Consider the following 23435-nt stretch of genomic DNA (forward strand, 5'->3'; position numbering starts at 1 on the left):
GAACAAAACATCAGTGGCTAGACGCAGAGCCCTCTGCCCAGACGATGTTGACTATTTTGGCATCCAATCAGATGTTATTAACGACTGGCCCCCTACTATGATTGACAGGCCATTTGACCAATGCTGTGTACAAGTTTGTGTCAAGAGGTGTTTCCAGGAAGAATCGTTTGATTTCCCTGTAATGGCGGACCACGGAGACGGTGAAAGTATTGGGTTTAACGACAACAGGTGAGGCGATAGCGAATAAACCCAAGTGATCGATATTTGTGATAAATAATGTTTTCTGCGGTTGTTAACTTGACATTATTGTGAAACGGAACTCCCAATGATTTTTTCCATGCGCTCGCGAGTGCATTCGTTGCTGCCGCTGACTGTTCAATGTGGCCGCGCCAGTTAGTTGCTAACATTAGCCTCGTAACGTTAGCTAGACAACCTGACTCATCGTATATTTTGCTAAAATGTGATGCTATTCGTCGAGTTAAGCAAAGCAGTTTCAACATAAACTACTTAATAGCTAGTTAGACACGGACGATTGTTTCTGAAATGGTCCGTTAGCTGGGCGTGCAGACTGCGCGTCGATTTGAATGGCATAACATTAGCCAACGTTAATTAGCCTAGAGTAGCTACGTTAGCTAACTAGTCAGCATACACATTCACTAGTTACTGTTCATTGGCCTCCGGATTACCAGTGAAACTGTCAAATTTAGCTACAGTCACTGCGTCGTTTGATGCCATCAAGCGATGAATAGCTAGCTTGACCGCGCAATGTAAGTGATAGGCTAGCTTGATAACATTAGTGAATATTTTGAGACACTAGCCTGTTGCTGCAAACAATAACCTGAACATGGGTAGGAAAGCTAGCGAGTAAAATGTGTTGATTTTGATTTGGTTCATGAGCCAGGTCCATTTGGTTTGTTTCTAGGATGACGCAGCAGACGTTGCGTTTCCGCGGCCCTACTCCTCCTCCAACCCCAGTGATGCGTGGTCCACCCCCACTTCTCAGACCCCCGCCTCCCCCTTTTGGTATGATGAGAGGGCCTCCACCAAGGGGGCCACCATTCGGGCGTCCACCGTTTGACCCCAGCATGCCACCCATCCCCCCACCAGGAGGCATGCCCCCGCCTCTCGGACCCCCTCACCTACAGGTACACCTGCCAGTGATGCAAGGATATTTTTTAAATTTATATTCCAAAGTATGACTGCTCCACTTTTGGTCTGTCAGAGCTCTGAATGCATTGAGAGCCAGAACATCAGACTGCATAGTTAGTATAAAAGGCTTGACATTTGAATGCATTTGTTTTTGTTTTTCAGAGACCTCCTTTCATGCCCCCTCCGATGGGCAGCATGCCCCCACCCCCAGGGATGCTATTCCCCCCTGGAATGCCCCCAGTTCCAGGAGCTGGAGCCCCTACTCTGCCCCCTGCTGAGGAGATCTGGGTAGAGAACAAAACACCGGAGGGAAAGGTAAAGAATGGGCTGTTACATAGTTCTCTAATATTTCAACCTACCGGAATTAATATTTTCCTGTGTTTCCCTCATAAGTTATATATGGGTTGGTTGTTTAGCAACACAACTGATGCATGCACAACTATGGGGTAAAACAGACAGGGTTGGCTTAGATTGTTGACATATAAACTATATTTCTTCAGTGTTTATTGAAAAGATAAATACATTTTCATTTCTCTCAAATACATTGTGACAGTTGTTGATTAGCTTGTGAATTTTAGCCATATTAGCTTACACGTGACATCAGTCAAAACGCCTCCAAGCAAGGCATGGTATCAAGAACAAGATAACACTAGCTGAAATGAGCCACCTACGATTCCCCACATGGCAGCTTCTTGTCATTGTTGCTAGCGGTCTGGCCATCCCAGAATCAAAACGCCACACAGACTTCTGCCCCATTGAAGCGTGAGCATTGTTTTCGTGATGTTGTAAACTAACCCATCTATCTTCCCCCTACCCTTCCCCCTAGGCGTACTACTACAATGCCAGGACTCGAGAGTCAGCCTGGAGCAAACCTGAGGGGGTGAAGGTGATCCAGCAGTCAGAGCTCAACCCTGTTATGGTGACCCCGGCGGGGACAGGAGCCTCCTCCAGTAGCATCACATCAGTCAGCACTGCAGCTGCTATACCCTCCCCAGTGTCCACACAGGCCCCCTCCCTGTCCAGCACCATGACCACCAGTCCAGACACAAACACCACCACCACCACCTCTGTGTCCCAGACCATTGCTAGTGAGTACATACAGTGCCTTGCAGAAGTATTCATCCACCTTGGTGTTTTTCATACTTTTTTTGCATTACAACCTTTCATTTAAATAGATTTTTATTTGGATGTCATGTAATAGACATATACAAAATAGTCCAAACTAGTGAAGTGAAATGAAAATAATAACTTGTTTTAAAAAATAAAAATAAAAAAAGTGGTGCGTGCATATGTATTTACCCCCTTTGCTATGAAGCACCTAAATAAGATCTGGTGCAACCAATTACCTTCAGAAGTCGTGTAATTAGTTAAAGTCCACCTATGTGCAATCTAAGTGTCACATGATCTGTCACATGATCTCAGTATGTATATGCACGCACGTTCTGAAAGGCCCCAGAGTCTGCAGCACCACAAAGACCAAGGAGCTCTCCAAACAGGTCAGGGACAAAGTTGTGGAGAAGTACAGATCAGGGTTGGGTTATAAAAAACACATCAGAAACTTTGAACAGCCTACGGAGCACCATTAAATCCATTATTACCCTCTCTGGTATCATTGGGACGCTAGCGTCCCACCTCGACAACAGCCAGTGAAATTGCAGGGCGCCAAAATCGAACAGAAATCCCATAATTAAAATTCCTCAAACATACAAGTATTATACACCATTTTAAAGATAAACTTCTTGTTAATCCAACCACAGTGTCCGATTTCAAAAAGGCTTTACGGCGAAAGCACACCATGCGATTGTTAGGTGCAATCGCGGTGTCTGATTTTAAAATTGCTTTTCGGCGAAAGCACATTTTGCAATATTCTGAGTAGATAGCTCGGCCATCACAGGCTAGCTATTTTGACACCCACCAAGTTTGGCCCTCACCAAACTCAAAATTACTATAAAAAATTGGATTACCTTTGCTGTTCTTTGTCAGAATGCACTCCCAGGACTTCTACTTCAACAACAAATGTTGTTTTGGTTCCAAATAATCCATAGTTATATTCAAATAGCTCCGTTTGTTTTATTTTTTTTTTAATTTTGTATTTTTTTCCTTCCGTGCGTTCAGGTCACAATCCGAAGGGTTGCGCGAGCGCATTTCGTGACAAAAAAATTCAAAATATTCCATTACCGTACTTCGAAGCATGTCAAACGCTGTTTAAAATCAATTTTTATGCTATTTTTCTCGTAAAATAGTGATAATATTCCAACCGGGCGACGTTGTATTCATTCAAAGGCTGAAAGAAAAAAAAGGCGTAGTCTCGTGAACGCTCATCTCCAGTGTCACTGTTCCCAGCCTGGCCACTCTCAAAATCTCCTGCTGTTTTTTGCCCAGAGACTGCAGACACCCCATTACACTTTCTGGCGCCTTCTGTGAGCCAATGGAAGCCTTAGAAAATGTCACATTACAGCACAGATGCTGTATTTTCGATAGAGATGCTACAGAAGGACAAGAAATTGTCAGACAGGGCACTTCCTGTATGGAATCTTCTTAGGTTTTGGCCTGCCATATGAGTTCTGTTATACTCACAGACACCATTCAAACAGTTTTAGAAACTTTAGGCTGTTTTCTATCCAAATCTACTAATTATATGCATATTCTAGTTTCTGGGCAGGAGAAGTAACCAGATTATATCGGGTACGTTTTTTATCCGGCCGTGAAAATACTGCCCCCATCCCAAACAGGTTAAAGATTGCTGTACAGCAGCAGAACCCATCCAACTTGAAGGAGCTGGAGCAGTTTTGCCTTGAAGAATGGGCAAAAATCCCAGTGGCTAGATGTGCCAAGCTTATAGAGACATACCCCAAGAGACTTGCAGCTGTAATTGCTGCAAAAGGTGGCTCTACAAAGTATTGACTTTGGGGGGTGAATAGTTATGCACACTCAAGTTCAGTTTTTATATGATATTTCTTGTTTGTTTCACACACACATATTTTGCATCTTCAAAGTTGTAGGCATGTTGTGAAAAATCAAATGATACAACCCCCCCCCAAAATACATTTTAATTCCAGGTTGTAAGGCAACAAAATAGAAAAATGCCAAGGAGGGGGGGGGTGAATACTTTCACAAGCCACTGTAAATGGGAGAGGGAGATCTGGGTCCCATCAACGTTTTTGGCATGTCTGACCTTTTGTATGGTGAGAAATCCTGATTTGGTGAAGTTCACAAAGTTGGTAATGGGTTGTTTTCTGCTTGTTTATGGTTGGTTTTACTATATGACCAGACTGTGTGTTGTAACTGTCTGCTGGTCTTTGTCCAGCTTCTGCTGCTACAGATCTGCAGCCTGTGGCCTCCGTCCCCTCCAGTGTTGCAGTGACCATCAGTGTAGCCACCGTGCCAGCCTCAGTGACACCAGTCCAGACCATGTCCCTGCTGCCCCAGAGTCTCCCGACTGGCCTGCCACACCACGCCATGTCCCAGCCTCACACGCCCACTATCCCAGGCTTCCCCCCAGGGGTCATGCACCCCTTCAGAGTGCCTCTACCAGGCATGCACATCCCACTGCCCGGTAAGACATAAGCTCCCTCATCCCAAACCCTCCCCTCTACCCCTTTTTAACAGTACTGCCTCTCCACCTCTTTCTGTACTCTGTCATGTGTCATCTCTTCATTTGTTTGTCATAATGTTAGGTCTCTTATTTTCATTTTCTGTAAAATCAGTAGGTTAAACAATTATTGTAGAATGGTCCTGGTCAAGGCTGGAGTAAATAATTGGGCAAACCAATTGAACTTGTTTCTATTTTTTTATGATTCTTAAAACGTTTCCACTGGCACTTAAAATTAGGGCCAAATTCGAGCTGGTTCGAATGGAATTCTCAAATTCAAGATGGGTTGAGGGAAACCCAGGCCAGTGCAGCCCAGTTTCACAACTGGTGCCAGCTCGATTAGAGTTCTGGCTGGTAATTATGTTAATGTGCAGCCACCAAGCTGATCACTGCTTGCTGCTGATACATTTAGCTAGCTTGTCTGGGCTCATTGCTCTTAGCTAGGACATTGACTACTGCAGAACTACTTGTCTGACATTACACGAATTTCCACCATAGCTGGATCCTTCATTCATTTTTGCACTACACAAACTTTTCAACAGTCTGCCCTCAAAAGCTAGCTACCTAACGTTAGCCAGTAAATCAGTTGAAACAAGCTAGCTAACGTGTGCTAGCAGCAATTTTAGCTGGTCAGGTCATTTTGAAAGCTAGAAAGCTACATCATATCAAACATGTCATCTGGTTTGCTTGGCTAGCTAGCTAGCAAATCGTCAATGCCATGATAAGCAATGTAGGAATTAAGCTAGCTCGCCTGTTATGCTAGCAACGACGCTAACCGTTTAGCTAGCTAACTTACGTCAGTCTGGCTGGTACTGACAGGAGTAAGGGGTAACGTTAGTTACGGCATGGTGAGGGTGAATTAAATTCTTCAACATCTTGCTAGTTAGCAACATTGGCAAAGCCAGTTGTAGTCACATTGGCTACCTAACAACATGACATTTCTAATTTCTGGAGGCAGTAGATATGCAATTTCAGCTAGCCCAACAAAGCCAGCCCAACCTGGGTTGACTTCAAAGTGCCAATGAAAATAGTTTTATTCCACAATACTTCACATTCAACTCTTAGCATTTTACACTGAATAGAAATACGAACGCAACATGTAAAGTGTTGGTCCCATGTTTCATGAGCTGAAATAAAAGATCCCAGTAATGTTCCATATGCACAAAAGGCTTTTTTTTCTGCTCAAATTTGTTTGCATCCCTGTTTAGTGAGCACTTAACCGCTGTCACAATAATCATCCACCTGACAGGTGAAGCTGATTTTAAACAGCATGATCATTACACAGGTGCACTGTGTGCTGGGTACAATAAAAGGCCACTAAAATGTGCAGTTTTGTCACATAACACAATGCCACAGATATCTCAAGTTGAGGGAGCGTGCAATTGTCATGCTGACTGCAGGAATGTCCACCGGCGCTGTAGCCAGAGAATGTAATGTTAGTTTCTCTACCATAAGCCATCTCCAATGTTTTAGAGAATTTGGCAGTGCCTCACAACCGCAGACCACGTATGGTGTCGTGTGGGCGAGCGGTTTGCTTATGTCAACGTTGTGAACAGAGTGCCCCATGGTGGAGGTGGGGTTATGGTATGGACAGGCATAAGCTATAGACAACAAACACAATTGCATTTTATCAATAGCAATTTGAATGCACGGAGATACCGGGACAAGATCCTGGGGCCCATTGTCGTGCCATTCATACGCAGCCATCACCTCATGTCTCAACATAACGCACAGCCCCATGTCGCAAGGATCTGTACACAATTCCTGAAAGCTGATAATGTCCCAGTTCTTATTTGGCCTGCATACTCACAAGATATTTCACCCATTTAGCATGTTTGGGATGCTCTGGTTTGACGTGTACGTCAGCGTGTTCCAGTTCCCTCCAATATCCAATAACTTTGCACGCCATTCAAGAGTGGGACAACATTCCACAGTCAACAGCCTGATGAAGTCTATGTGAAGGAGATGTCTCATGCCACATGAGACATATGGTGGTCACACCAGATACTGACTGGTTTTGTGATCCTTTAAAAAAAAATATATATATATATAAGGTATCTATGACCAACTGATGCATATCTGTATTCAGTCATGTGAAATCCAAAGATTAGGGCAGATTGAGTTTATTTCAATTGACTGGTTTCCTTATATGAACTGTAATTCAGTAAAATCTTTGAAATTGTTGCAGGTCCCGTTTTTTTTTTTCTTCGTTCAGTTTTTTTCTTGCACTGTAATTATTGCAGAAACAAGTCGCTTTCATTCCTGTAAATGTCAGCATTGCCCAAGTTCCGCAAGCCGTCTAGAGATAACAAAAGCAAATTCGAAGGCTTTTAACATACTGCCTTATAAGGAAAGGGGGCGTTAATTTTTGATGACTTATTCTACATTTCTTAATTTAAAAAATGTTTTAACAAAAAAAATGCTCAATACTCCATTTACATGACCAAATTATTCATTCATCTGGTTGTTGCCAGGGAGAGAATACTAACGTGGCTTTATCAAAGTGATATTATAGTTGTGGGCCTAGTTTTGTATATGTATTGTGTCAATAGCTGTCTGCCTTGCCCTGGCAGCTGGCACCTCTTCTCCTGTGTCCCAACAACATGCTTGCTTGTCCGTTCTTGCAGGTGTAGCAATGATGCAGATAGTAGGCGCTCCCTATATAAAGACAGTCTCCCCCAACAATAACGGTAATTCTTTCAAACGTCTCCAGTCAGTATTTTGTTAGATGGCATGTTAGTGGTGTGTTGTGAAATTATGCTTATTATTTTTTGCCACTTAGGCACTGCCAAACAATGTGAAGTATTGCTGTCGGAACTTTTTCCTTTATATTTCCTCAACATTAGTGAGTTAGACATTTTAGGACATTCTTTCTTGTTTAAATTATACAGTTCTGATGCTTTTTTTTTCAGCGAGGAGATTACGAACAGAGACATCTCTGCCCTTGTAGTTATGATAAACAACCAATTGATATTTGGCATCAGTGTGAAGTCTTGTTGGACGTAACTGCATTGTAGACTTGCATCAGTAATGTCACTGTTATACTGTTGGTGTTAGCTAGGCTACTTTAGCAGGGTAACATTTTTAAGAGCGGAGTGGTCATTTATTTTGTAGACAGTGACAAAGGAGTATTGGACCTTGTTTTGACAGGCAGCACCCTTATTTTCCATTCAGTAGAGGATATTCACAATGTTGTATGGTCATTTGATAATCATTTTCTACTTGTGGCATGCCTTTGTGTTTTTGTTAACATCTCAGCGGCTCACTTTAGATGTTACCTGTGTGACTAACCAGGGAAGGCCCATTTCTTTCCAGTTTTGGGAATTAGGTGTAAATGTTTGACCTAAGACCTTTCTATATTTCAGGTGAATTCTTATGTACACAACCGGTCAAAAGTTTTAGAATACCTACTTATTCAATGGTTTTTCTTTATTTGTACTATTTTCTACGTTGTAGAATAATGGTGAAAACATCAACTATGAAATATCACATATGGAATCATGTAGTAACCAAAAAAGTGTTAAACAAATCTAAAATCTGTTTTTTTGAGATTCTTCAAATAGCCACCCTTTGCCTTGATGACCGCTTTGCACGCTCTTGGCTTTCTATCAAACTAGCTTCACCTAGAATACTTTTCCAACAGTCTCCCACTTATGCTGAGCACTTGTTGGCTGCTTAAATAAATATATCAGTGTCACTAGCAAAGCACCCCACACCATAACACCACCTACTCCATGCTTTACGGTGGGAACCACACATGCGAAGATCATCCGTTCACCCACACTGCGTCTCAGAGGTTGGAACCAAACATCTCCAATTTGGACTCCAGACCAAAGGACAGATTTCCACCGGTCTAATGTCCATTGCTTGTTTCTTTGCCCAAGCAAGTCTCTTCTTATTGGTATCCTTTAGTGGTTTCTTTGCAGCAATTCGACCATGGAGGCCTGATTCCATACAGTCTCCTCTGAACAGTTGATGTGTCTTACTTGAACTCTGCGAAGCCTTTATTTGGACTGCAATTTCTGGGGCTGGTAACTTTATTGAACTTTTCCTCTGCAGCAGAGGTAACTCCAGTCCTGCGGCGGTCCTCATGAGAGCCCATTTCGTCATAGCGCTTGATGGTTTTTGCAACTGCACTTGATATTATCCAGATTGACTGACCTTCATGTCTTAAAGTAATGGACTGTCATTTCTCTTTCCTTATTTGAGCTGTTATTGCTGTAATTTGGACTTGATCTTTACCAAATAGGGCTATCTTCTGTATACCCCCTTACCTTTTCACAACACAACTGATTGGCTCAAATGCATTAATTTGTGGAATTCTTTCGCTTAACTTTTAACAAGGCACACCTGTTAATTGACATGCATTCCATGTGACTACCTCATGAAGCTGGTTGAGAGCCTGCCAAATGTGTGCAAAGCAGTCCAGGCAAAGGGTGGCTATTTGAACAATCTCAAATATATATTTGTTTGGTTACTACATGATTCTATAATGTGTTATTTCATAGTTTTGATGTCTTCACTATTATTCTACAATGTAAAAAATTAAGAGAAACCCTTGAATGAGAAGATGTTCTAAAACTTTTGACTGGTAGTGTACATCCTCAATATATTTTAAGAATGAGGCACTAGCAAAGGGTCATCAACCTCTCTTCTACTACCCATCCCATATGTTTGGTGTTGGTTAGATCTGCAGTAGATTGGGGTTAGGAGTTTATCAGAGCTGAAGGTCTTAAGAAGTATTCTGTATGCATTTCACCTTCTACAGGTATGCTGCCCGGCATGGCCCCTCCCCTTGTTCCCATGATGCACCACCCCCAGTTGGCCCTGGCGGCGCCCGCCTTAGCAGGCCTCCAACTCCCAGAGTGGTCCGAGTACAAAACGGCCGATGGGAAAACCTACTACTACAACAACCGCACACTAGAGTCCACCTGGGACAAGCCCCTGGAACTGCGGGAGAAAGGTTGGTCTATTTAAAGCTTGGGTCTCTACAACCAGCTATCATTCTTCCTGGACTGGTTAGTGATAGTGAAACTGGTTAGTGAAATATTGATGAGGACGCTGACGGAGATGGCAGCATCACGACTAGCTCTTAGGAAACTTTGCACAAGCATTTCGCTACACCTGCAATAACATCTGCTAATCACATATGGGACCAATAAAATTTGATATTTAACTGTTGCATGTCTAATGTGTGTGAGTTTCTATTGCTGTAGAGAGAGAGGCAGAGAAGGCCAAGGAGAGGCAGCAGGCCCTGGAGGAGGAGGCCATGGAGATGGAGGACGAGGAGCCCAAAATAGAACCCCCTAATGAGATGAAAGAGGTAAGAGGAGAGCTGGCGCGGTCTAGTAGTCAGAAAGTTGGCATCAAACAATCAACAGCCCTTTCTACATCCACAGCTTTAAATGTTATAATTTGATAGGGTGGATCATTTGAAGAATACTCTTTTAACGGTTGTATTCCTTTCATTGAGGAGGTTAAGGAGGAGGAGATGACTGAAGAGGAGAAAACGGCACAGAAAGCCAAGCCAGTGGCCACTAACCCTATCCCTGGCACTCCCTGGTATGTACCCACTGATGGTGATGGAGCCATGTGCTGTTGTATGAGACTGAACTTTCATCACTCTCCTGCCCATGTGCCCTATTGAACGTGTGTGTGTGTAGGTGTATTGTGTGGACCGGTGACGAGCGTGTTTTCTACTACAATCCCACCACGCGTCTCTCCATGTGGGACCGGCCAGATGAGCTGGTGGGGCGGGCCGACGTTGACAAGAATATCCAGGAACCACCTCACAAAAGGGGCCTGGAGGACGCCACCAAGAAGCTGGGTACGAACACACACACCAAAAAAATAAAAAATATTTTAGGAGAAAGTGGGATTCAAATTTATATACAGTTTACCCAATAGATTTTTTGGGGGTTTTAAAAAAAACTCAAATTTTACCAACTTTATGTAATCTATTTTACGAGCTGCACGGTTAGAAGTTTAATTTCCAAAAGTTCCATGCGGTCAAGAACATTCGTTTTTGAGACGGGGTTTCACCAAAGCTGTGTTATGTTCATTAGTTAGAGGGGTCCGAAATTGACACCCTTGATAAAGATGAGCAGAAATGAATGGTGGAAAATAAATCATTCATATACTGAGCTAAATTCTATGTTCCAAAAATGTATTATTTTATGCTAAAACAATTGCACAGAGAAAGAGATTTTGTTTAACAAATAAAATAATATAGCGATCAAAATTGACACCCCTGTTTTCAATACGTCACCTTGCGAGGATAACGACACTGAGGCTTTTTCTACAATGTTTGAGTTGGAGAACACATTGGGAGGGATCTTTGCCCCTTCATCTATACAGAATCCTTCCAGATCCTTGATATCCTTTGTCTGCGCTTATGGACTGCCCTCTTCCATTCAAACCACAGGTTTTCTATCGGTTTGAAGTCTGGAGACTAATGGCATTGCAAAATGTTGATTTTTGCGGCCAATAAACCATTCCTTTTTTTTATTTTTTATATATGTGCTTGTTATTGTCTTGCTGGAAGATCCACTTGTGGCCAAGTTTCAGCCTCGTAGTGGACGCAACCAGATTTCCCCCTTAAATGTCCTGGTCCTGGATAAAGTTATATCAGGGTCCAGACACTACTTTTGCGATATCACTTGTTTTTGAGAAACTTACCCCACCTAGCGAATCACTTCCTCATTTTCAAATAAGGCTGTAACGTAACAAAATGTGGAAAAAGTCAAGGGGTCTGAATAATTTCTGAAGGCACTGTGTGTGTGTGTGTGTAATATCATCTACACACACACACAGTGCCTTCAGAAAGTATTCAGACCCCTTGACTTTTTCCACATTTTGTTAAGTTACAGCCTTATTCTAAAATGGGAAAAAAAGAGATCCTCAGCAATCTACACAAAATACCCCATAAAGACAAATCGAAAAGTTGACATTTTTGCAAAATAAGATGCCTTATTTACATAAGTTTTCAGACCCTTTTCTAGGCGTCTCAATTGAGCTCAGGTGCATTCTGTTTCCATTGATCATCCTTGAAGTTTTTACAACTTGATTGGAGTCCACCTGTGGTAAATTCAATTGATTGGACATGATTTGGAAAGGCACACACCTGTCTGTATAAGGTCCCACATTTGACAGTGCATCTCAGAGGAAAAACCAAGCCATGAGGTCCAAGGAATTGTCCGTAGAGCTCCGAGACAGGATTGTGTCGAGTCACAGATCTGGGGAAGGGTACCAAACAATGTCTGCCGCATTGAAGGTCCACAAGAACAGTGGTCTCCATCATTCTTAAATGGAAGCAGTTTGGAACCATCGAGACACTTCCTAAAGCTGGCAACCCGGCCAAACCGGGGGAGAAGGGCCTTGTTCTGGGAGGTGACCAAGAACCCTATGGTAAATCTGACAGAGCTCTAGAGTTCCTCTGGAGATGGGAGAACCTTCCAGATGGACATCTCTGCAGCACTCCACAAATTAGGCCTTTATGGTGGCCAGACGGAAGCCACTCCTCAGTAAAAGGCACATGACTGCCCGCTTGGAGTTTTCCAAAAGGCACCTAAACATTCTGACCATGAGAAACAAGATTCTCTGGTCTGATGAAACCAAGATTGAACTGATGTTTTTCAGCGGCAGGAACTGGGAGGCTAGTCAGGATCGAGGGAAAGATGATTGGAGCAAAGTACAGAGATCCTTGATGAAAACCTGCTCCAGAGCGCTCAGGACTTCAGACTGGGGTGAAGGTTCACCTTCCAACCGGACAATGACCCTAAACACACAGCCAAGACAACACAGGAGTTGCTTTGGGACAAGTCTCTGGATGTCCTTGAGTGACCCAGCCAGAGCCCAGACTTGAGCCCGATCTAACATCTCTGGAGAGACCTGAAAATAGCTGTGCACCAACGCTCCCCATCCAACCTGACAGAGCTTGAGAGGATCTGCAGTACACTCCAAATACAGGTGTGCCAAGCTTGTAGTGCTGCCAAAGGTGCTTCAATAAAGGACTAAGTAAAGGGTCTGAATACTTGAGACTGCAAAACACCAGTCTCAACATCAACAGTGAAGAGGAAACTCCGGGATGCTGGCCTTCTAGGTAGAGTTCCTTCTGGTTTCTGTTCTTTTGCCCATCTTAATCTTTTATTTTTATTGGCCAGTCTGAGATATGGCTTTTTCTTTGCCTCTTCACTGTTGACGTTGAGACTGGTGTTTTGCAGGTACTATTTAATGAAGCTGCAAGTTGAGGACTTGTGAGGCGTCTGTTTCTCAAACAAGACACTCTAATGTACTTGTCCTCTTGCTCAGTTGTGCACCGGGGCCTCCCACTCTTTCTATTCTGTTTACAGCCTGTTTGCGCTGTTCTGTGAAGGGAGTAGTACACAGTGTTGTATGAGATTTTCAGTTTCTTGGCAATTTCTCGCATGGAATTGCCTTCATTTCTCAGAACAAGAATAGACTGAGTTTCAGAAGAAAGGCTTTGTTTCTGGCCATTTTGAGCCTGTAATCGAACCCACAAATCCAAAGAAGGACACTTCTAACTTTTTTTTTTATTGCTGCTTTAATCAGCACAACAGTTTTCTGCTGTGCTAACATAATTGCAAAAGGGTTTTCTAATGATCAATTGGCCTTTTAAATAAACTTGGATTAGCTAACACAACATGCCATTGGAACACAGGAGTGATGGTTGCTGATAATGGGCCTCTGTACGCCTATGTACATATTCCATAAATAATCTGCCGTTTCCAGCTATAATAGTAATTTACACCATTAACAATGTGTACTGTATTTCTGATCAATTTGATATTATTTTAATTGACAAAAAAAATTGATTTTTCTTTAAAAAAAAATAAAAAAATTCTAAGTGACCCTAAACTTTTGAACGGTAGTGTATATAAACTAAGCAAAAAAAGAAACATCCCTTTTTCAGGACCCTGTCTTTCAAAGATAGTTCGTAAAAATCCAAATAACTTCACAGATCTTCATTGTAAACACTGTTTCCCATGCTTGTTCAATGAACCATAAACAATTAATGTACCTGTGGAACGGTCGTTAAGACTTTAACAGCTTACAGATGGTAGGCAATTAAGGTCACAATTATGAAAACTTAGGTCACTAAAGAGGCTTTTCTAGTGACTCTGAAAAACACCTAAAGAAAGATGCCCAGGGTCCCTGCTCATCTGAGTGAACATGCCTTAGGCATGCTGCAAGGAGGCATGAGGACTGCAGATGTGGCCAGGGCAATAAATTGCTATGTCCGTACTGTGAGATGCTTAAGACAGCGCTACAGGGAGACTGGACGGACAGCTGATCGTCCTCGCAGTGGCAGACCGTGTAACAACGCCTGCACAGGATCGGTACATCTGAACATCACACCTGTGGAACAGGTACAGGATGGCAACAACAACTGCCCGAGTTAAACCAGGAACGCACAATCCCTCCATCAGTGCTCAGACTGTGCGCAATAGGCTGAGAGAGGCTGGACTGAGGGCTTGTAGGCCTGTTGTCTGGTGAGGATCTGCCTTACATCACCGGCCACAACGTCGCCTATGGGCACAAACCCACCATCGCTGGACCAGACAGGACTGGCAAAAAGTGCTCTAAACTGTCGAGTCGTGGTTTTGTCTCACCAGGGGTGATGGTCGGATTTGTGTTTATCGTCTAAGGAATGAGCGTTACACCGAGGCCTGTACTCTAGAACGGGATCGATTTTGGAGGTGGATGGTCCGTCAAGGTCTGGGGCGGTGTGTCACAGCATCATCGGACTGAGCTTGTTGTCATTGCAGGCAATCTCAACGCCGTGCGTTACAGGGAAGACATCCTCCTCCCTCATGTGGTACCCTTCCTGCAGGCTCCTCCTGACATGACCCTCCAGCATGACAATGCCACCAGCCATACTGCTCGTTCTGTGTGTGTTTTCCTACAAGACAGGAATGTCAGTGTTCTGCTATGGCCAGCGAAGAGCCCGGATCTCAATCCCATTGAGCAAGTCTGGTACCTGTTGGATCGGAGGGTGAGGGCTAGGGCCATTCCCCCCAGAAATTTCCGGGAACTTGCAGGTGCCTTGGTGGAAGAGTGGGGTAACATCTCACAGCAAGATCTGGTGCAGTCCATGAGGAGGAGATGCACTGCAGTACTTAGTCAGCTGGTGGCTACACCAGATACTTACTGTTACTTTTGATTTCGACCCCCCCCCCCCCCCCTTTGTTCATGGACACTATTCCAGTTTGTCTGTTGTTGAATCTTAAGTTTGCTGAAAATAAACACAGCTGACAGTGCGAGGACGTTTCTTTTTTTGCTGAGTTTGTGTCTGTGTGACACAGGGAATAAATACACAGTGAATAACGAGTAAAAATTACATGGCTAAATGCAGGGAGTACCTGTACTGAGTCGATGTGCAGGGGTACGAGGTAATTGAAGTAACTATGTACTACATAAACAGTGGGTTATGAAAGTATTCACCCCCCTCCTTGGCATTTTTCCTATTTTGTTGCCTTATAACCTGGAATTGAAATTGATTTTTTTTTGGTGGGTTTATATCAATTTTATTTACCGAACATGCTTACCACTTTGAAGATGCCAAATATTTTTTTATTGTGAAACAGTCAAATATCATAAAAAAAATGAACTTGAGCGTGCGTAACTGTTCACCCCCCCAAAGTCAATACTTTGTAGAGCCACCTTGTGCAGCAATTACAGCTGCAAGTCTCTTTGGGTATGTCTCTATAAGCTTGGCACATCTAGCCACTGGGATTTTTGCCCATTCTTCAAGGCAAAACTGCTCCAGCTCCTTCAAGTTGGATGGGTTCCGCTGGTGTACAGCAATCTTTAAGTCATACTACAGATTCTCAATTGGATTGAGGTCTGGGCTTTGACTAGGCCATTCCAAGACATTTAAATATTTCCCCTTTAACCACTCGAGTGTTGCTTTAGCAGTATGCTTAGGGTCATTGTCCTGCTGGAAGGTGAACCTCTGACCCAGTCTCAAATCTCTGGAAGACTGAAACAGGTTCCCCTCAAGAATATACTTGTACTTAGCGCCATCCATCATTCCTTCAATTCTGACGAGTTTCCCAGTCCCTGCCGATGGAAAAACATCCCCACAGCATGATGCTGCCACCGCCATGCTTCACTGTGGGGATTGTGTTCTCAGGATGAGGTGTTGGGTTTGCGCCAGACAGAGTTTTCCTGGATGGCCAAAAAGCTCAATTTTAGTCTCATCTGACCAGAGTACCTTCTTCCATATGTTTGGGGAGTCTCCCACATGCCTTTTGGCAAACACCAAACGTGTTTGCTTATTTATTTTCTTTAAGCAATGGCTTTTTTCTGAGCACTCTTCTGTAAAGCCCAGCTCTGTGGAGTGTACGGCTTAAAGTGGTCCTATGGACAGATACTCCAATCTCCGCTGTGGAGCTTTGCAGCTCATTCAGGGTTATTTTTGGTCTCTTTGTTGCCTTTGATTAATGCCCTCCTTGCCTGGTCTGTGAGTTTTGGTGGGCGGCCCCATCTTGGCAGGTTTGTTTTGGTGCCATATTCTTTCAATTATTTTTAATAATGGATTTAATGGTACTCCGTGGGATGTTCAAAAGTTTCTGATATTTTTTTTATAACCCAACCCTGATCTGTACTTCTCCACAACTTTGTCCCTGACCTGTTTGAAGAGCTCCATGGTCTTCGTGGTGCCCCTTGCTTAGTGATGTTGCAGACTCTGGGGCCTTTCAGAACGTGTGCACACACGTAAATCCACAAAGAAATGGTTAATTGTCCTAAACAATCTAAATTCATCTGTCTCTTGAAACCCATTGAAAACTTGTGGTTTGAATTGAAGAGGGCAGTCCATAAGCGCAGATCAAGGATGTGGAAAGATTCTGTATGGAAGAATGGTCTAAGATGCCTCCAAATGTGTTCTCCTACTCATAAAACATCTTAGAGAAAGGCTCAGTGCCGGTTTCCTTGCAAAGTGAGGGATTGAAAACAGGGCTGTCAGTCATTTTTTACCCTGCTTTTTGAGAGGAGGAAAGTGTTAATTTTTAAACCCAAATCTTTTTCTGAGCAATTGTATTAGTATAAAAAAAATTACCATTCAATATAGCTCGGTATTTGAATTTATTTTATACTGTAATTTTGGTCAATTTTTTTTATCAAGGGTGTCAATTTCACCCCTCTGTATGTCCTAGCTAATTTAGCAAGATGCATTACAAGGTCCAAAACATTTTTCCATTAAAATTACTATGACAATATCCCTAGCTATTCTCTAGACAATTAATCATTACCCAAGATTCCATAATCTTCCCAGACCTGCTCTCGTTATGCCTCTGTAGGTTTTCATGAGGATGGCCTCATTTGTAATGTTACACAGCTGTCTAATCAATTATCGCTCCCTCAGGAATCAGCAAAGAGGAGCTGGAGGCGGCAGCAGAAGAAGCTCTGGAGGATGAGCCTGTGAAGGCTAAGAAGAGGAAGTAAGTCCACAGTCCACCTCTCCATCCAAGGGCCCAACACAGGGGCCAATAGCAGCATGAGGAGGCACTCAGTCATTCTTCCTCTTGTCTAAACGGATAAAACAGCATGTACAAATTCAAATAAACCTATGATGTACTCTGGCTAAAAATCTAAATTGTTAGTTGAAGGTTGTTTTTTTTTTGTTTTTTTTGGTTGTTTTTTTGTCATCAAACCCTAAATTGCTTGATTTGGATCTTTTCCTGTGGGGGTGGAGGGACTGACTGTTTTGGTGGGAAGTAGTCTTTGACCCAGCTTGTACTGACTTAGTAAAGCCTGATTTATGTCTTCACTGGGTCTGTTAAAGTGGTGAATCAATGGTCACTGTCAAGGTTACCCAATCAGTCACTGTTTCCCATCAGTGCCCTCCAAGCCTGCCTCTCCCTGCTACCCCAAACACTGGTCCAGTTGCACACGAGACTATTGTTCAGGGAAAAGGCCTGTAGAACACATGATGCCAACATGGGCCTCCAAGGTAACCACCTTGCTTCTAAAACTACTGCTTTAGGAACCCCAATGAAACAGCGAATTTAAGACCATTCACCTCACTGTCCTGTCCTGCCCTAGCTTTATGTGATTGTGGAACATGGAATCCAAGTTCATGACAATGAATATCAGTGGTCATGTATTTGACAAATCCTCCCCCTCCCAACCTATAAGACCTACGCAAAGCCTACCGTATATAATTTGGAGTTCACTCATTTGTTAGAGATGGCCAATGATTGAACAGTCAAGTATAGAGCACATCCACTATTTCTTCAAGTCATACCACCTGGATAGAGCTAACGGAGCAGAACATGTCGTTTCCCTATTTAAAGAACTTAAGTTGCACCCCAGTCCAGCCCCGTAAAACTCCCCATCTATCATCAAATCAAATGTATTTATAAAGCCCTTTTTTTTTTTTTTACATCAGCAGATGTCACAAAGTGCTTCTAGCTCTCCCCTGTCCCTGTGTGCCTGGTCCCTGACGTGTTCCCTCTGCTTGCAGGAAGGAGGAAGTGATGAAAGAGGCGGACTCTGAGAAAGAGGCAGCCATGGAGGCGGAGCTGAAGGCGGCCCGAGAGCGGGCCATCGTTCCCCTGGAGAACCGCATGACACAGTTCAGGGACATGCTGCTGAAGAGAGGGGTAAAACACTTCAATCCAACGCAATACTGTAACCAGCTCTGTAATGTTAGACACATTAATCTGAATGGAAGCCCACCAAGGTACACTCTTCAGTTAATTCTCCTTTTCCTTGTCTTTGGTGCACTGTTTTATTTCTGTTCCTCTCCCTCCTGCTTCTGTCTTCTCTCTTATGCTCAGTTGAATGTCAAATACCTTTCTGCTTATGTTTTGCTTTGCTAATAAAAAAAAAAGGAATACCAAATGTTAGGTTAAAATGTTATACAACTACAATGGTCTGCTTTTTTAAATTGTAATGGTAGGCTATGGATTTAACATTTCACTTTTATGTAGGGGAAGACATTATTTCATAAATATCTATTTATTGTACATAATGGTGACGGTTTCATATTTTTCTTTTTTAGAAAATGACTCATGCCATATGATGTATAGGAGTTTCTAACTATAGCTTTTGTTCCTAGAATTCAGTTCTTGGGTTTGTCCAATACCATCCATATGTCTACAGGCCTACACTGCCTATGACAGTCATAATGTTCCTTGTTTACAAACTGCCATGCAGAGTAGATAATAGCCCGTTTTTCATTATTATAGTCTCATCTCTAATCTGGGTTCAGCTTTCTTGTCTTCACCTTCTGTTTATGTATTACATGAACTATGTGTCAACTTTTTAGTCCTATTTGACTAAACCGAGGTGTTCAACTTCTGTTCTGCCCCAACAGAAGCTTATTGTAACTGACGCATCCAAAGCAGCAATAAAAAAAAATATATATATAAATTGTATTGTAAACCGTATTGAACTACCCTAGCAGGGGATTTATTTGGAGCTGCCTGCCTGGTCTCTGGAGCCTTTTCCATGGGCACCACCAGGCGTGATGCAGACCTTTTTATTGCCTCACTCTGCTCTTATTATATTGCTCCTTTGTGTGTCAGTAGTTTGAGAAGGAAAACGTGACTCATTCCGACCCTTTTTAGATTTTGATGGGGGACGACCAAAGGATTATTTTTCCTTGAAAGAAACTAAGTTGACTGATGAGTGAAATTGTTATGTGAATGTTGTTGAAGCCCACCTTGATTGGCCTGGTCTCATGCCCTCTTTTAACCCCGTACCCACAGGTCTCAGCGTTCTCTACCTGGGAGAAAGAGCTGCACAAGATTGTCTTTGACCCGCGATATCTGCTGCTTAACCCCAAAGAGAGAAAGCAGGTATTGTACACTTACAGAATGAATCAATCAATTCATCTATACATTTAATCAATTTGTTTTTAAAAGCATGTTTTTTTTTTGTTGCCATTTTCTGTGTTATGGTAATATGAGCTATGTTTCACTTTTGGGGGAAGGTCAGAGCCCTGATATCAGGTAATGAATATCCTTAAGGGTTACCTCCCACGAATGTCCTTTATTTTCGCTAACTATTGTTCCATGTGTCTGCTGGGCTTGTACAGGTGTTTGACCAGTACGTGAAGACCCGGGCTGAGGAGGAGAGGAAGGAGAAGAAGAATAAACTGATGCAGTCTAAGGACGAGTTCAGGAAGATGATGGAGGATGCAAAGCTCACCGCCAGGTCAGACCTCACGTCAAACACCCATTCGTTCAAACATTGTCTCGGTACGCCAGGCAGTTGCACTCATTTAGTAATTGAGTGTCAAGTGTACATTTTGCATTGTCGTTGTTTCTTGGCCAACTAAGAGTCTTTGTTTGTTTCAGGACAACGTTCAGCGAGTTTGCTTCCAAGCACGCCAAGGACCAACGGTTCAAGGCCATCGATAAGATGAAGGACCGGGAGGCCATCTTCATTGAGTTCATGACCTCTCTCAAGAAGAAAGAGAAGGAGGACTCCAAGAACAGAGGAGAGAAGGTAAGCACTGGACTGGAAAACCCCCATGGCCCACTGAATACAGACGCCTGAGGAAATGATATGTTGGACAAGTACCTTGCTGCCTGGATTCTGTGCTTCGGAAAACCTGGAAGAAATACCTAAATTCTTAATTGACAACACTTAGAACAATCCTTTAAGTTGATGTTAAATGTCTACCTGACCAAGTGTGTGTGTGTGTTCCTCTTATAAGTCTGGTCTGCCCTCATGTCTGTCCCAGGTGAAGCAGGACTTCTTTGAACTTCTTGGGGACCACCACCTGGATGGAGGGCAGCGCTGGAGCAAGGTGAAGGACAAGCTGGAGGGAGACCCCCGCTACAAGGCTGTGGAGAGCTCCAACACCAGAGAAGAACTCTACAAGCAATATGTAGACAAGCAGGCCAAGGTGGGAGGAATAGCCATGGCACCTCGCTCAGAGGCTGCCTGCAGCCCTCATTCATACACTGACTCCAGCTCTTCTGGCAGAACCCAGCCCATAGGCACAAACCTGCCACTATTCAGTGGCGTGCGGTTAGGCGCTGTTTGGGCACTTGACGTGATGGGTGTCATCTGTCATGCCGCCTGTGATGACTGCAGGCCTCTGTGTGTGTGTATTATGATGCTGTGTGTGTGTGTGTGTGACGGTTTCTCTCTCTGCTGCCAGCACATGGACTCTGATAAGGAGAAGGAGATGGAGCGCGCTGCCAGGATAGAGGCCAGTCTGAGGGAGAGGGAGCGCGAGGTCCAGAAGGCCCGCTCTGAGCAGACCAAGGAGATCGACAGAGAACGGGAGCAGCACAAGAGGGAGGAGGCCATCCAGCACTTCAGAGCCCTCATGTCGGATATGGTGAGCTCTCCGTCTCTCACACACACACACACACACACACACCTGAAGTTAGTTCACTGAATAAGAAAAATAGGACAACAATTGCTTGTTTAACTTGGGTGTACCAAAAAATTGTCCCTGTTTCATGACCTCTGAATAGTCTGAACGCAAAAAGTAATTTATCATTTTGACTGCATTAATGCAGACTTGTGCAGTGATTTATGTGGACAAAGAACTGCTTGCCAGATCCTAATGCTGGGGGGGGGGGTGTGTGTGTGATCAGGTGAGGTCGTCTGACGCGTCGTGGTCAGACACCCGGCGTAACCTGCGTAAGGACCACCGCTGGGAGTCGGCCTCTCTGTTGGAGAGAGACGACAAGGAGAAACTGTTCAACGAACACGTGGAGACGCTCTCCAAGAAGAAGAAGGAGAACTTCAGACAGCTACTGGACGAGACCGTCATGGTGAGGGGCAACGCTTTGGCCGGTGTGACACTCCATTCCAGGGCACATGTACACTGACATGGCCGCATGAAATGGGAACTCGGCTGTTGACGTTAAGGTGGCGTCGTAGACGACGGGCACGCATGTCATTCAGATAGAGTGTGTTATCCTGGGACGAATGACTTGATAGTAAGTGCTGTTATTGATTGTTGTTCACCCAAAGATCACACTGACCACCACATGGAAGGAGGTGAAGAAGATCATCAAAGAGGACCCTCGCTGTATCAAGTTCTCCAGTAGTGACCGAGTAAGACCTCTACTTTTCTCTTTACCTTACTGTGTGCCGCTGGTTACGTCAGCCTCCCATGTACTGAGTTAACACCGGGCAGAAACACTGAGGGGTTTTGTGTGCTTTCTTTCTCAGAAGAAACAGAGGGAGTTTGAAGACTACATCAAAGACAAGTACATCACAGCCAAAGCTGACTTCCGAACGCTTCTTAAAGAGACCAAGTTCATCACGTACAGGTGGGTGCTTGAACACATGGGCTGGCTTGACATCTTTACACTGCCACCTGAGGGTATGAGGTTTCAATTGAAATGTATCATAAGTTGGTTTTACTTTTAATGGCATTTTATACTTCTAATTAAGAATGGAGTCTCCCAGAATTACTCGTTCGATATTGGGTCAGCAGGAGGCGCTATTGTTTCAACTGCACTGCCTCTTAATCCCTCCTATACTGTTGAATTGTGGCGTCGTCGTACTGTAGTCACAAGGTATTGGCAAGATCCACTCTAGTCTTGTTTCTCCCAACACGTTATTTTTCCACTGACTGCTTCCACCCATGTTGTCCTCCTCCAGGTCGCGGAAGTTGCTCCAGGAGTCTGACCAGCACTTGAAGGACGTGGAGAAGGTTCTGCAAAACGACAAGCGTTACCTGGTGCTGGACTGTGTCCCGGAGGAGAGGAGTAAACTAATCATGTTCTACATCGAGGACCTGGACCGCCGGGGTCCCCCTCCTCCCCCCACTGCCTCGGAGCCCACGCGCCGCTCCACTAAGTGACCACGGAGAATGCTAGAGAGCCAGAGCATGAACCCACCTGTCCTAGTGCAGTATTTAAAACTGTAACGTCGTAATGCCTCATCGTAAACCCGGAACATCCATCCCCTGTATTTATTAAATGCAGTTCTGGGCCGTCGTGACTCTCCCCTCCTGCCTACAGGGCCTGATGATGATGATGATGATGATGATATGCCACTTCCCTGTGACCCTTAACATCTGACCTTTGGCTAAGGTGAAAGGTCAAAGGGATAGGAATAGTAATACATCTGTGGTTTTCAATCTGCTGCAGTTGCAGAAACCTACAACATGTACGACAATGTAAAAGATCAGTTGAGCTGGTTCTGTGACTCAAGGCATTGCAGGTCTTGGTAATAACTGTTAAGAGGGTGTCATTTCCATGTACCGACTCGCAGTACAGTTTAAATGCTTCTTCTCAAAGCGCTTTAATTTGGATAGGTTGCTGTTTCTGTAAATGTTTTACTGGATTAAAGGCAACCTTTTTTTGAAAATCTTGTCCTATGATCTGTCAATGTTTTAATGGTTTTGTTACCAAACAATTTAGAGTAATAGTAGGTATAAAATGCCCTGTTTATACCTGGAGCTAACATGTCCTGATCTTGTCCACATTCTGATTGTGCCTACACAGAGGAGACCATTTAAAATAATCCAACAACGCAATGTTAATAATGATTTTGAGCAATTTCTATTTAGAATGACAGTCTACCCCGGCCAAACCCGGACGACGCTGGGCCAATTGTGCGCCGCCCAATGGGACTCCCAATCACGGCCAGATGTGATACAGCCTGGATGCTCTCACGAAGTTTGTAACGATGAAATTAGCCTTAAAATGCTTTTGGCGAAACCAGGCCCAGGTCCTTCTGAACACCT

At 43.7% G+C, this 23435-nt stretch overlaps 1 protein-coding gene across 4 annotated transcripts; it reads left to right on the top strand.

Annotated features, from left to right (window-relative positions):
• The first annotated feature begins 128 nt into the window (after window positions 1–128).
• On the top strand, window positions 129–23056 carry tcerg1b (transcription elongation regulator 1b (CA150)). 4 transcript variants are annotated; one of them, XM_029690427.1, is made up of 21 exons: window positions 129–228; window positions 923–1145; window positions 1312–1464; window positions 1976–2237; window positions 4457–4705; window positions 7369–7431; window positions 9510–9704; window positions 9958–10064; window positions 10215–10303; window positions 10405–10568; window positions 17130–17205; window positions 18231–18369; window positions 19480–19569; window positions 19809–19927; window positions 20071–20221; window positions 20460–20624; window positions 20883–21065; window positions 21328–21507; window positions 21710–21793; window positions 21911–22011; window positions 22346–23056. In XM_029690427.1, exons 1-21 carry the CDS (start codon window positions 182–184, stop codon window positions 22545–22547), a joined length of 3042 nt encoding a protein of 1013 aa, XP_029546287.1. In that variant the 5' UTR covers window positions 129–181; the 3' UTR covers window positions 22548–23056. The 4 variants fall into 4 exon arrangements, with proteins under 4 accessions (XP_029546287.1, XP_029546288.1, XP_029546289.1 ...); XM_029690428.1 differs by having other exon boundaries at window positions 10218–10303; XM_029690429.1 differs by having other exon boundaries at window positions 4472–4705.
• Window positions 23057–23435: the final 379 nt, after the last annotated feature.

This window comes from Salmo trutta, chromosome 15, assembly GCF_901001165.1.
Source record: "Salmo trutta chromosome 15, fSalTru1.1, whole genome shotgun sequence".
Taxonomy (NCBI): Eukaryota; Metazoa; Chordata; class Actinopteri; order Salmoniformes; family Salmonidae; genus Salmo; species Salmo trutta.

Bases quoted from the DNA above. Each gene is read 5' to 3' on its own strand.
- tcerg1b (XM_029690427.1), top strand. From the start codon at position 182: ATGGCGGACCACGGAGACGGTGAAAGTATTGGGTTTAACGACAACAG. The intron at 229-922 runs GTGAGGCGATAG...GTTTGTTTCTAG, and splicing joins ATTGGGTTTAACGACAACAG to GATGACGCAGCAGACGTTGC. The intron at 19,570-19,808 runs GTATTGTACACT...GGGCTTGTACAG, and splicing joins ACCCCAAAGAGAGAAAGCAG to GTGTTTGACCAGTACGTGAA.